Source organism: Mesoplodon densirostris, chromosome 11 (assembly GCF_025265405.1).
Source record: "Mesoplodon densirostris isolate mMesDen1 chromosome 11, mMesDen1 primary haplotype, whole genome shotgun sequence".
Lineage (NCBI taxonomy): Eukaryota > Metazoa > Chordata > Mammalia > Artiodactyla > Ziphiidae > Mesoplodon > Mesoplodon densirostris.
The window spans coordinates 64,011,720-64,024,434 of NC_082671.1; the positions used below are offsets into that span (position 1 = coordinate 64,011,720).

General features: G+C 58.6%; 1 protein-coding gene across 1 annotated transcript in view; it reads left to right on the plus strand.

The window, feature by feature from the left end:
- The first annotated feature begins 9,397 nt into the window (after positions 1–9,397).
- Positions 9,398–12,715, plus strand: part of WNT7B (Wnt family member 7B) — a 49,177-nt gene continuing 45,859 nt past the window's right edge. Inside the window, exon 1 of the mRNA XM_060113496.1 lies at positions 9,398–9,468. Within this exon, the coding sequence (XP_059969479.1) occupies positions 9,398–9,468 (71 nt within the window). The remainder of the gene's footprint in view (positions 9,469–12,715) is intronic.

Here is a 12,715-nt window from a genome sequence, read left to right on the forward strand (position 1 = left end):
TGCGGTCAGTGGTCGGCCCTGGTGCCCTGGCTCTGGGTGCCCGAGACAAAGAACAGACACCTCATTGCTTTTAGGAGATCAACCTAGCAAATAGGATTATGGCTACAGATGCAATTACATTTCAGACAGTTAATCCAGCTTCTTAAGGATGAGCCTCTGGTTCAGAAATGAGCTTCCCCCTCTCCCAAATGATTGGCCAGTCATCCTCTGAGAGGCTGGGAAAGTGAGTGACTCAGCCCTGTTTTCTAAAGAACACACTTGGCTTAAGAGGCATGAAAAATGCATGACGTTAAATGCAGTGGCAGAGTGAGGACCCGGAGACATGAAAGTGTTTAGACAATAAGGCCTCGCCTGCCCCTCCCGGCCCTGTGTCAGCGGCTTTGTCCAGATCAGCCCGGGGTGGGTCTGACTCACCCCTCTCCTCATGAGCAGGGGTGACTGGGGGTGGGGAGGTGGGGGTGTCCACTTGCTCCTTTATTCCTTCAGCACAGACCTTCTGGATCTGGCTGCTGGCTGGGGTCCAGCTGAGCCCCAAGAGAGGAATGTCTGGACAATCGGTTGCCCACAGGCTGGGTGGATCCAGGAAGGGGACATCTGAGTAGATCATGGGGTGGGAAGAAGTTGGTGATGGTGTGCTCCAATTTCCATCTCCCCAACTGCCTTAGTAACAGAGCTCCCATTTTACATGGGCCTAGTGCTGCTCAGCTGAAAGATTACATTTCCCACCTCCCTTGCAGCTAGGTATAACCATGTGACCAAGTTCTGGCCAATGAGAAGTAAGAGGAAGTGTCCAGGAATGGGAAGAGGCATGCACTTCTTTGGTTCTTTTTCCATCCAGCAACCTGGAAAGCAGATGTGATGGCAGAGCCCAAGCAACCATCCTGGAGTCTGAGGTGAAGGAACATATGCTCAGGAAGGCAGAGCAATGAGCTGGCAGGACCCTGAGTCCATGATGACATGTATGGTCTTTATACCAGCCCTAGTTTGCCTACATCTGGACTTCTTTTATGGGAAAGAAAAAACACACATTTATCTTGTTTAAGCACTGCAGTTTTGAGTTTTGCTGTAATAGGTAGTCAAACCTAATCAGAACTGGTACAGTGGGCAAGAGCTCTTGAAGAAGAGAGAACAACATGAAAACCAGAGGACTGATCAGGCTGTAGGACTCCTGGTGTTTTCAGTGGCTCACATAAGATCAGTGGATGACTGGTCAGGTCAAGTCTCCTGCACTAAGCTAAGGGGCTCGGGCTGCACCCTCTAGACCAAAGGCCTAGAAGGGTCCATAGTAATCTGATGAGTAGCATGGGAGCATGTCAGGCAATGGATATGGAGAGGACGGCAGTGGGGACCAGAGTGTAAGGGAGTGTGAGGGGCTGTGGCTTGTCCTCCAAAACCCTTTGTTCCCTTCTCCCCTGGTCTGGGTCTGTGTACCCACCTGTCCTATAAATTGGGAGCTGGCCCTGGACAGCAGCCCAGCCCACGACCAGGGTTCGTTCCCTGCCCCTTGTAGCGGAGTGTGGCCAGAGACAGGCCAGCATCAGTGGAATGTGGACAGAGGGAATGCAGATGCTGTGTCACTGGCTTAAAAGGAAATTGCTTATTTGGACTTTTCTGCCAAGCGGGAGCTCAAATGTGCCCATGCCCATTTGCGCCTGGCTGACTCAGCCATGTCCTGGGGATGGACAGAGCTGTCCATCCGAGCAACAGGACGGACAGAACCTGCATTGTCCATACCAAAAAGTCCACACCTTGTAGCTTAGACCCCTGGTTCTCATTAGAATGTCTGGAAACACTTTGGGTTGTCACAAGGGGGTAGGAGTGCTATAAGCTTCTAGTAGGTGGAGGCCAGGGATGCTGCTAAAACATTCTACAGTGCCCAGCACAGCAACCCCCGCCAGCCTTGAATGTCCATGGTGCCACCGTTGAGAAACCCCAGCTTACTCATGTACCTAGTGCATAGTGTTTGGTCCTTGCCTGGGACAAGGTCCAAGGTCTTGGTCTGGCTTTCGGTGCCCTTTATGGTCTGACCCAGCCTAAGGGCTCAGGAGGTCAATGGTCGGAGTCAGGTTGTAAATAGTCGTGGAAAGGAGAGGGAAAGGAATTCCAGGTGGGGAACAGCATGGAACAGCATGGAAAAGGCACAGAGGTAGGATCAAACTGTGGGCCATAGACTCTTTCCTGGACTCCAGGCTGAATGGCTTTAGGGGCGCAAGTCAAGAGGCCAGAATATGAAGGGCTTAAAAAGCTGGCCTTGGGGAGAGAGCAACGGAGAGATGGTGAAGCCTGTCATGCTAAGGAAGCAGCCTCTGGTCCAAGTTTTCTAAGAGTTTCTGTTTGCTATATGCTTGTTTCTTCAAACCAAGAAGGAGTCTTCAGTTTTTCTCAATGCCTCTTTGGCATCCTTGGAGATGAGCCTGTGGCCTTTCTTCTTTGACTTACAGATGGAACATGCTATAGTAATTTTCCAATATTGGATCACCCTCAAGTCCCTGAGCAGGGCCTCTCTATGCCTCAGTTTCCTCATCTGTAAGTGCGGGTGATAATAAAACCTCCCTCACAGGGCTGCAATGAAGAGGAAATGAGGGCTTCCCTGGTGGTGCAGTGGTTAAGAATCAGCCTGCCAATGCAGGGGACAGGGGTTCGAGCCCTGGTCCGGGAAGATCCCACATGCCACAGAGCAACTAAGCCCATGTGCTACAACTACTGAGCCTGAGCTCTAGAGCCTGCGAGCCACAACTACTGAGCCCACATGCCACAACTACTGAAGCCTGCGCGCCTAGAGCCTGTGCTCCGCAACAAGAGAAGCCACCGCAATGAGAAGTCCGCGCACTGCAACAAAGAGTAGCTCCCGCTGGCCCGCACGCAGCAACAAAGACCCAATGCAGCCAAACAAACAAACAAATAAATAAATTAAAAAAAAAAAAAAAGTAGGGCTTCCCTGGTGGCGCAGTGGCTGAGAGTCCTCCTGCAGGGGACGCGGGTTCGTGCCCCGGTCTGGGAGGATCCCACATGCCGCGGGGCGGCTGGGCCCGTGAGCCATGGCCACTGGGCCTGCACGTCCGGAGCCTGTGCTCTGCGACAGGAGAGGCCACAACAGTGAGAGGCCCGCGTACCGCAAAAAAAAAAAAAAGTAAATGAGTTAATGACAGAGGCTGTGCTATATAAGTGTTTTTTGTTAAACACAGAGCTTTAAGTGTGCAGTGGACACTGGTTATTTTTCCCACTCAGCATTTACTCCCTTCTTCCATTTTTCTCATGGAGCCACTGCTGCTCTTTTCTGTCTATGTAATCAGGTTGGCAATGACCCCAACCGGGGCTCCAAAATCCTAGGCCGGTTCTTCCCTCCCCAGACAGAGTGGTCAGCTAAAGGATAGTCATGTGACCCAAGCCAGGCCAGTCAAAGGCAATGACAGTCAATCTTGGAATTTTGTTGGAACCTGGGAGAGAGAAGCTCTCTTTTTCTGTGGTTGTCAACCTGCAAGGCAGAAGCCTGGAGCAGTGAGGAGCCACTGCATGGAGACGGCCTGCCTGGGAATGAGGCTGATTTCTAGGTAAGCAAAACTGACAGAAAGGGAGACAAAAAACACTGGTAATTTTGTTTGAGCCCTGGCTCCAGCCATGCCTCAAGTCACACTGCCTGCCCTTAGGCTCTTCAGTTATGTGAATCAGTAGTTTCCCTTTTTTATTGCCTACAACTTGGTTTCTGTCATTTGCAATGGAAAAAGTCCTGACTAATACAGGGGTCAGCAAGCTATGGCCGGGGGCCAAATCCCCAAGCTAAGAATGGATGTTACGTTTTTAAAGAGTTGTAAAAAATTAATAAATCAAAGAAGACTATGTGATAGAGACTGCATGTGGCCTGGCAAAGCCTAAAATATTTACCATCTGGCCCTTTTCAGAAAAAGTTTGCTGAATCCTGAACTAATACATTACTTATAAAAATTCTTAATCTCAAAACTTGGTTCACTTATTTTCATCTTTCCTTTTAGTGATGAAAGCAATGCATTTGCCTCTGAGTATGGCTTTGACTGCCTTCTGCAAGTTGTGACATGTAATACAATGGAGGTTATTTTCCCAGCTGTCTGCTCCCACCCAAGTACTGATATGGGGACTTTTCTTTCCATAGTCATTGTCCATCACTGCCCCCACCCTCTGACCCGTGGGGCTTCTGAGTATTCTGAGGAGAAGGTGGATAGGGAAGGGAAAGTTGGATAGGGAGTGAAAAGTCCTGGGCCTTGGCAGACATCCTTCCACTAGAAAATTCATGGATTATGTCCTGGCAGCTGCTGATGGAAGGTTCTTACTCCACAGCAATGAGAAAAAGAGCCGCTCAAGCTAGGGTCACCAACTTGGCCCAGTTTGCCTGGGACTACTATCTGGTTTTAGAACTGAAAATCTCTCCTCCTGGGGACCCCCTCTGTCTTGGGCAAGCCAGGACAGTTGGTCAACCTAACCGTAGCTCCACTGCCTGGGTAAGCCGGTGGCCTTCTCCTGAATGGTGGCTATCCTCGGGCATTGGATGAACTTCCATGTGACGGATCATGTCCATGTAACTCTCCAAGGACTGGCCCAAATGTCCTCCCAATGCCAACCTCTAGTCCTTCCCCCTTCCCTCTTCCATTCTGAGCCCAACCTTGAAGGTCACAGCCCCTTTCCTCTGCACCTCATCCAGCCCAAGGGGCCTTCCTGCAGTAGATGGGGCATCCGTCTCTACTCTTTCTCCAATTCTAAGAACTCTCAGCCCTTAGAGGCAACCTGAATTCCTCGTCACGAGAAAAGCTAGCGATGGCACGTCAAATGCTTCTTGTGCTTCGAATCTCTCTGACTGCCCCTTTTGCTACAAGCCAGAGAAAATTCTCTGTTTTTAAAGGGCTCATGTGATTAACTCAGCCCACTGGGATAATCCTCTTTTTGATGAACTTAAAGTCAACTGATTAGTAAACGTATCACATCTTTTGCCTTGTAACACAGCATCATCATGGGCACTATATCTCATCATATTCACAGACTCTGGGATTAGGGCAGGACCTGCAGGGGGGCCATTAGGGATTCTGTCCACCACACCTCCCTTCCTTTTCAGGCCCTCCTCACCTACCTCGCCTCTCCTGGGTTTTTCCCCACCAGCACCTTCCTTCCTCACGGCCTCCTGTCCTCTTGCCACACTCAGTGTCCCCCCATTAGACTGGGGCTCCCAGCAGCAGGAAGTGAATGGTTAACCCTGTACACTTCACTCCATGAAGCCCAGGCTCTGCCTCCCTAGATGCTGAGACATGCTGAGCTCTGAGCCTGATGGGCCTGGGTTCGCATCCCAGCTTGACCAACTGTGTGACTTTGGCCACGCACTTCTTTCTCTACCTCGGTGTCCTCATCTGTTCAATGCGTCTAGTAGCACCATTTCACTAGGCTGTGCGAAGCCCAGTAGATGAGCACTTGCTGCTTATCTAGACAGGGCCCAACACGCGTTCAGGGTCTCCTCAGTAGGACTTGCTGGGGTTCAGGAAACACTGAACAGTGAAGCCAACAAAAGATGCAAGAATGAGGCAGGAGAAAGTGTGAGAGAATGGGGTGTGGTTGATGTGGGAGATGGTGTTTGAGTCCAAACTCAAGGTTCAAAGGAGTCGATGTCAGGTCCATACTCTCCACAGCTTACAGCACTGCAGTCATGGTTGTAGCTGCCTCCTGGAAAATCTTTCATGCCATAATTGCTTATTGAGCCCTTACGATATGCCAGGTTCTCTCTCTCTTATCTTGGGAATAGAGCAGGAACCAAAGCAGATGTAGAGATGGTCCTCATGGAGCTTATAGGCTCCATGAAACAAATAATGACATTTTGTCCCCAGTGTCACAAAGGGAGCAGCAGTGTTATGATAGAGAACACTAGTGAGTATGCTTGGCGGGGAGGAAAGTGAGCACCCCTCTGATGTAGGACATTTACACTGAGGCCACATAGAACCAGAGGAAGAGCACTGTGCCAGAAGGGGCAGCATGTGCAAAGCCCCTGGGGCAGAACTAGCTTGATGTGTTAAGTAACAGAAGGAAAGACAAGGGAGAGGAGGATAAGGGTGCTCACGTGTGTGATGAGGTTGAGGGGCAGGTAGGGGCCAGAAGATGCCAGACTGAGTGCCTGCCATGTGCCGGGCACCATCCAAGCACCTCCACATGGGTTAACTCATTCAAGCGTCAGAACCCCAGGGGGTGTACGTGCTACTGTTATCCCCATGTAGCGATGAGGAAACCCAGGTTGCAGAGCTTGAGAGCTTTGGCTGAGGTCACCCAGGGAAGAGTGGCCACTGAACCCCACTGAGCCTAATGGTGGCCTAAGCCTCATCCGGGGTGCCCAGGGCATCCTGACTCTGGAGATTTCTGCCCCTGGGCATTGGCAGGTCGCCATATTCACTGAGTACCAGAACCCCATTCCAAGCAGAGCTACCCCCTCTACTTCCACCCAGTGGTTCCCCCACCCAAACAGATGCGGGACCCTTGGAAACAGCCACGGGCCAACACCCTGTTCAGGATGACAGGGAGCTGCAATTCCATTTGGGAGGAGGGATGGGGCTGGGTGTAGGGGTAACTGCGTTAGTGGACCTCAGAGCCCTGGAATCAGCCCCGGGGACCTAGGCTGGGTAGGAACCTCAGGCCTGCTGCCTGCCTCTGTGTGTGTGTGTGCCCCTGCACATGTGCGTGCGCACACACACGGGGAGGGGATTCATAGAGCTCTTCCACCCCAGATTTCCCCTAACCTTGGAGCCATTCAGGGACCCCCTTGGAGACGGACCCTGGCGGGGAGCGACTCGCTGGAGGTCACGCGGGCGGTCCTCAAACCTGGCCCAGCGGTACCTGCTCCGCCGACATTTCTCCCGCGGCCGGCAGGGGGCAGCAGGACGCTGCGCCGCTGTCCCCAGTGTCCGGAGAGGTGCGGCTTTACATGCTATTCTCCCGGGGAAACTGAGGCACGGAGCAGCACGCTGAGTGAGCGGACTAACTTAGGCGTCCCACACCCTAGCCGTAACCCTCTCCTCTCCTGGACCCACTACGCCGGGCCGGCTGGTTCGGGAGCCTGCCTGACCTCTAACCCGGGAGCGGGTTGGGGGTGGTGGTCCACGAGGCGTGAGGTCTGGGGCGGTCGCCGAGGTCTCAGGACGGGAGGAAGCAGCCGCTGCGGGGTCATTACTTAAGTCCCGCCACACTCCTCAGCTCGCGAGGATTCGCCCCATTATCGGAGGCGGAGACTGAGGCTGGTGGTGCTGGGGGTGGGGAGGTGGCCCCCGGAACCTGTGCCAGGTGGGGCACCCCGTCCGCCTCGCAGTCCCGGGACCCGGCGTGGCCCCAGCGGCCCGAGACACCCCCCTCCCGCCCGGGTCTTGGCGCGCCCGCAGCCTCGCGTCCGAGCGTCCTCCGCGTCGCCGCCGGGTGGCAGCATCGGCTCGTGCTCCCCAGCCCGCCCGGCTCCAGCCAGCAGCCTCCCGTTTCCCGGGCTCAGCTTCCCGTTCCATGAAATGGGGTGACATCTGGGGCGCTGGGACGCAGGCAACACTTGGGAGTGAGGCTGCTCTTGTCGTTTCACTTCTTTCTGTGCCTCAATGTCCCTGCCTGTGCTTATCTCCAACGTGCCTTTCATCTGTGAACGTTCCCTATCTGCCCCGCTCTGCACAGCTGCCCCCGCCACACCTCGGATCCGGGGGCCGAGGAATGGCCCGCGCCCGTGTCGTGGCAAAGGTTCGGGGGATTTGGAAGGAATTAAGAGGGGATCCGGAGCAGGGGGTCGAGAGGGACGGTGGGGCGTGGGAGGGAGGCAGACTGTGAGGTAAAGCCCCCGCTGGGGCTTGGCTAGGTGGGACCAAGGGTGGCTGGAAGCAACACCCCTCCCCCACCTCTGGCACTCTTTCCCCAGCAAGTCTCGGGTCTCAGCTGGTCCTCAGGGACTAAGTGCTTCCCAGTTCCATCCACTCGCCCAAGAGGCGTCCAGGTCCGTAGACACTTGGAGCGGGACAGGAGCCTGGCCAGGACAGCGCTTAGGCAGAGGGTCACCGTCCTGCCCTCTCGGAACAGACAGGGCTTCGACCAGCAGCAGGGTCTGCCCGCCCGGGTGCCCACTGCCCAGGACCGAACCAAGTCAGACCACTCCCGTACGGGAGGCACCGCGGTGGTTCTGACCTCGCGCACTGGGCACCGAACGTGAATACTGAGTCTGGCACTGCAGAGGAGGCGGTGTAGACTGAGGGGACCGGGGGCGGTGGGGAGAGCCGTCAGGGAGTCCTTGGGGTGGGAGCCTGCCACACAGCCAGGGAAGCCCCGGTAACCCCCTCTTATCCCTCGCCATCGTGGTGCTGAGCCAAACAGCTTCTGTAGGAGGTCGTCCGAGCCACCGCCCTGCATCTGTCTGTCCCTTCCCTGTCCCTGCTTTGAGTAAGCGCCACTGGCAGCGGTAGTGACAGGTGTGGGGGGACCCTGGACCCTGGGCGCTGGAGGAGGGTCTGATCGAGGCCTGCGGCCTTGGCAGAGGTGCCTGGGCTAAGGGTGTGGTCCTGGTGGACCCCGTGTGGATAGTTGCTGGGGGTAGGGTAAGCGTGCCCAGAACGGCGACGGGGGCGGGTGGGTGGTCTCTCCCTCCCGCACTAGAAACTGGAAGCCGAGTGGCTACCACAGCTTGAATCGGCCATTCCCCCCGGCCCCCCACCCTTGAGGGCGCAGAGGAGCGACCGGCCCCTCCGCAGGTGTCCCTTCGGTGCCGCACCATCCCCCGCGCGGCCCCCCTCTCCGCGCACCCAACCCCCTTCCTCCCTCCCAGTCCCGGTCGGGCGATCGGAAGAGAGCCGGCCTGGGGAGGGGGTTCCGGGGGATAGATGCGTTTGTGTGTCACGGGGGAGGGAGGAGAAAAGGGAGGGGAGAGCCCGCGAGCGAGGGCGAGAGAGCGCGCGGCGAGCGAGGAGGGCGGGCGGGAGGCGGATCCTCCTACCTGGGGCGCGCTCGCACGCTCGCAGCTCGCTTGCCGGGGCCGCGAGTCACCTGCGGAGGCCGACAAGTGCGGACACATTGGCCGCCGCAGCCCTCGGCGAGGCGCGCACGGCCCCAGGCGCCTGCGCCCAGTGGAGGCAGCGCCCGCCCGCCGCGCTCGGGCCTCGGCCCCGCCGGCCCTCGTGGGGCCCCGCGGTCACACAGTCCGGCTCCGAAGTTGCGGCCCCCGGCCCAGGTCACTCCCCCAGGCGCACGCGGCGGCGGCGACCCGGGCTCACCATGGTGGCAGCGCGCTCCGAGTGCCCGCGCGTCGCCGGCCGCCGGAGCCGCAGCGCCGGCTGAGAGCTGTCCACCGAAGCCCCCAACTCCTGCCCGTTCCTCGCCCGGCCCGCGCGTCCCCTCCGCCCGCCGCTGTCTATGGCGCAGCCCCCCTCCCTGGATCATGCACAGAAACTTTCGCAAGTGGATTTTCTACGTGTTTCTCTGCTTTGGCGTTCTCTACGTGAAGCTCGGGTGAGTAGCCCCGTGGTCGGGGCCGGTGCCCGGAATCGGAGCAGCCAGGAGGAGCCGCTTCCAGGGTGTCCCTCAGGGGACGTGGGGACCGGAAGGGGGCACGGGCAGCTCTCGGGGATCCGGGGCTGGCCTGCGCGTTGGACGCTCGCCCCGGCCCTGCAGAGACGCAGCCGAGCCCTTTGAGCTGCGGGTATGCCCGAGGGGCGCCCAGCCCAGGGCTGGAGGAGGGAGAGGAGGACGCGCGGGCGGCCAGGCTCGCTGGTAGCGGCGAGCGTGCCCGGCGCGTACTTTCACCTGTTTGGGCTCCAGGCCCCGGGGGTGGGACGCGCCTTCCCTCCCCCGGGCTGCGCTGGGCGCCGAGCCCGGGCCGAACGCTCGCCGCCTGGAGGGCGCGCCGGGGCGGTGGGCGGGGGGCTTCGGGCGGCCGAGGGCCCCGGGCGGGCGGGGGGCGCGCACCCCGGCAGCGGGCGCGCCGGCCTGGGCACTCGCCACGGCCCTTCGTCTCTATCCATCACCCGGACGTGTTGAAATCACCTTGACAACTCGTCCGGCTGGCTCGGGAGGGGCCGCGCGGGCGGCCCGGCCGCTTCGGGCTCGGTCCGGGCCCCGCGCCCCCGCCCGCCCGGGGCCCTCGGCCGGGCCCCCTCTCGCCGCGCTCCCCCTCGCGCGGCCCGGCGGGCGGGCGGGCGGGCTCCCGGCGGGCCGCGCTTGCTGCTTGCGGCAGTAGCTGCCCCGAGTCGTATTTCCACATTCCTGAACCCAGCCGAGTCCTTACCTGTTGAGCTGCGATCTCCTTTAGACAGAATCTGTCTCGGCCTCGCTCGAAGCGGGGGTGGGCGGGCAGTGTGACCGTGAAGGGGGGGGGGCGGTCCGCCAAGCCCGGGGGGCCCACGGCTCCGCGCCCCGACGCGCTCTGCGTGCCTACTGTGCGCCGCCAAGGGTTGGGGGTGGGGGGAAGGCAGGCCCGGTCCCGGCCGCGGGCAAAGCCGGTGAACAGCCCCGAGGGAGGGCCGGCGCCGGTGCCGCCGGCCGAGCCGCGGCCTCCCAGGCGGAGAGGTAGAAGCAAACCTGAGAGTAATTTCATCCATTGCCTCTCCATCCAGCGCCTCCTCCGCCATTTTACATATGGAGAAACTGAGGCCCAGGGCCGGCAGGGACTGAGGCCAGCGGCCGCACAGGCAGGGCTGGAAGCTCCCTGTTCTAGCCTCAGCTCTGCAGGCCTGGGCGGGCGTGTCTGCGGCTGCTGGTGGCACGGTTTATTGTGGGTCTGTTGTAGGCTGTGTCCCTGGGTGTGTGTTTATGGGAGGTAGGGGTGCAGTGTGTTGGGTCTGCTGGGGGTGGGGGTCGGGACAGAGGCACTGTTTTCCGGACCCTCCAGGAGCCCCTGCAGTTACTCCCCCTGTGCCCCCTAATGTAACAGGCACCCCCTAATGAGGCTTGCCTTCTGCTGCCTGGTTCTCAGCACTGAGGCCTTATTGCCTTCTGGCAACCGTGGAGGTGAGTGCTTTTACTCTTCCCGTTTTAAGGACTAGGAAGCGATAGAGCAAGGGAGGCCAAGTCACTGTGCCCGCGAGTAAGCAGCAGAGCTGGGCCATCCACCTCTGACCGCTCTTCCTAACACCAGCTCCTCAACAGGAGTGTCTGAAAGCACCCCTTCCCCTGGCTGCGGGAAGGACTCTATGGATCCATCCCCACCTCCCCAGCCCGGGACTGTGGAAGGAGCTGAAGGCGGTGCCGGCCTGGGCTCCCAGGACTGGGGCCAGGGCTCGAGGTTGATGTCACCTGGGGCAGGTTCCCCCTCACCAATCCTTCCTGAGTTTCCTCGTTCCCCTCTGTAAATGGGACCGCAGCTCTGGCCGTTCTGAACAGGATGGCGGCCAATGTCTGAGTAGAGAGAACCCAGTGAGTGAGACCCAGCCCGTGTGCCCAGGCACCTGTGCCAGCCTCTCTGGGAGCGCGTGAGACAGCGAACCAGAGCCTGCTGAGCCTCTCTGTCCTCTGCCCCACCAAGGAGCCCTGGAGGGGGGGACTCCTCCCCCCGGCATGCCCCCTAAAACATATATTCTCCCAGTCCTAGGGGGAGAGAAGATGTGGCCTCCAAACACCCCTGTGGAACTACATCCAGGAAAGCCAGAGAGTCAGCCTGGGACCTGCCAAAGGGAGGGAAGGGGAGGGGAGGGGAGGGGACTCAGCCCCTGTCACCACCACATTGGTGGTGCCTGTACTGGAGTGAAGGGGCCTGCTTTATTTGCAAGCCATCTTGGCTACACAAGGTGGGGAGGAGGGGCAGCTGGGCCAGATGTGACCTAAGGGGTTAAACGACTTGGAAGCCCAGTGCATAAGGACAAGGCTTAGGGAACCATCCTCCCCCTCACTGCTCACTGGGTGGCTTTGGGTGAGCTCTGTATCTTCCCAGCCCACCTTCCCTCGTCTGAAAAATGGGGTAACAGTAGCACCTCCTTCACTGGCTGCTGGGAAGGTTAGTCCTGAGGGCCTTTGACCTGGGGGTGGAGGGCGTCCCAATAAAGTCGACCTTTTCTTATTGGTAATGATGATCACAGCCACTGCAGGCACCCGGGGGCTCCTCCAGGTGGTGTATTCCAGGGCCCTGACGAATCCCAGAAGATGGGATTTTAGGATCATAAAAGTTCCAAGGAAATATCTTGAGATTGTATGTATTGGGGGACTATTCCGTGATCACAGCCCCCTTCCCTTGCCCACACCCCCATGATTTGAATTTTCAGGAGCAGCTTCCCTCACCCCCACGTCTACACGTGCAACCCCCACACACATGCCCCTCAGCCCGGGTGCCAGTGCAGGTGTGCCGCCTCTGGGGGAGCCCCTGGGCCGCAGGAACGGAGAACTCAGCCCTTGAAACCCTCTTGTGGATCGGGGCTTCAAGAGCAGAGGCACCTGGATTGGGGCAGTTTCAAGACGCACGGCTTCCTCACTCTGGAACTGAGCAGCCTCCAAGCTGCAGCCCTGGAGGAGGCCGAGCCGGGGCCGCGAGGAAGCATCTGGAGTGTGGGTACCCTCTGCCCGCTGGAACTGGAGTCATGAAGCCGCAGGAGGAGCCTTGCTCCATGACTGCCTCCTGCTCTTGGGGTTCAGGAGAGGCAAAAGGGCCCAGAGGGATGAAGGTAGGGGAGGCGGCCCCCTCCTCCTGGATGCTGGGGGCAAGTCTCCATGCCACGTCTAGAAGCCAGGAAATCCACTCCCTCTGGGGCCACTGGCCATGTTGCACAGA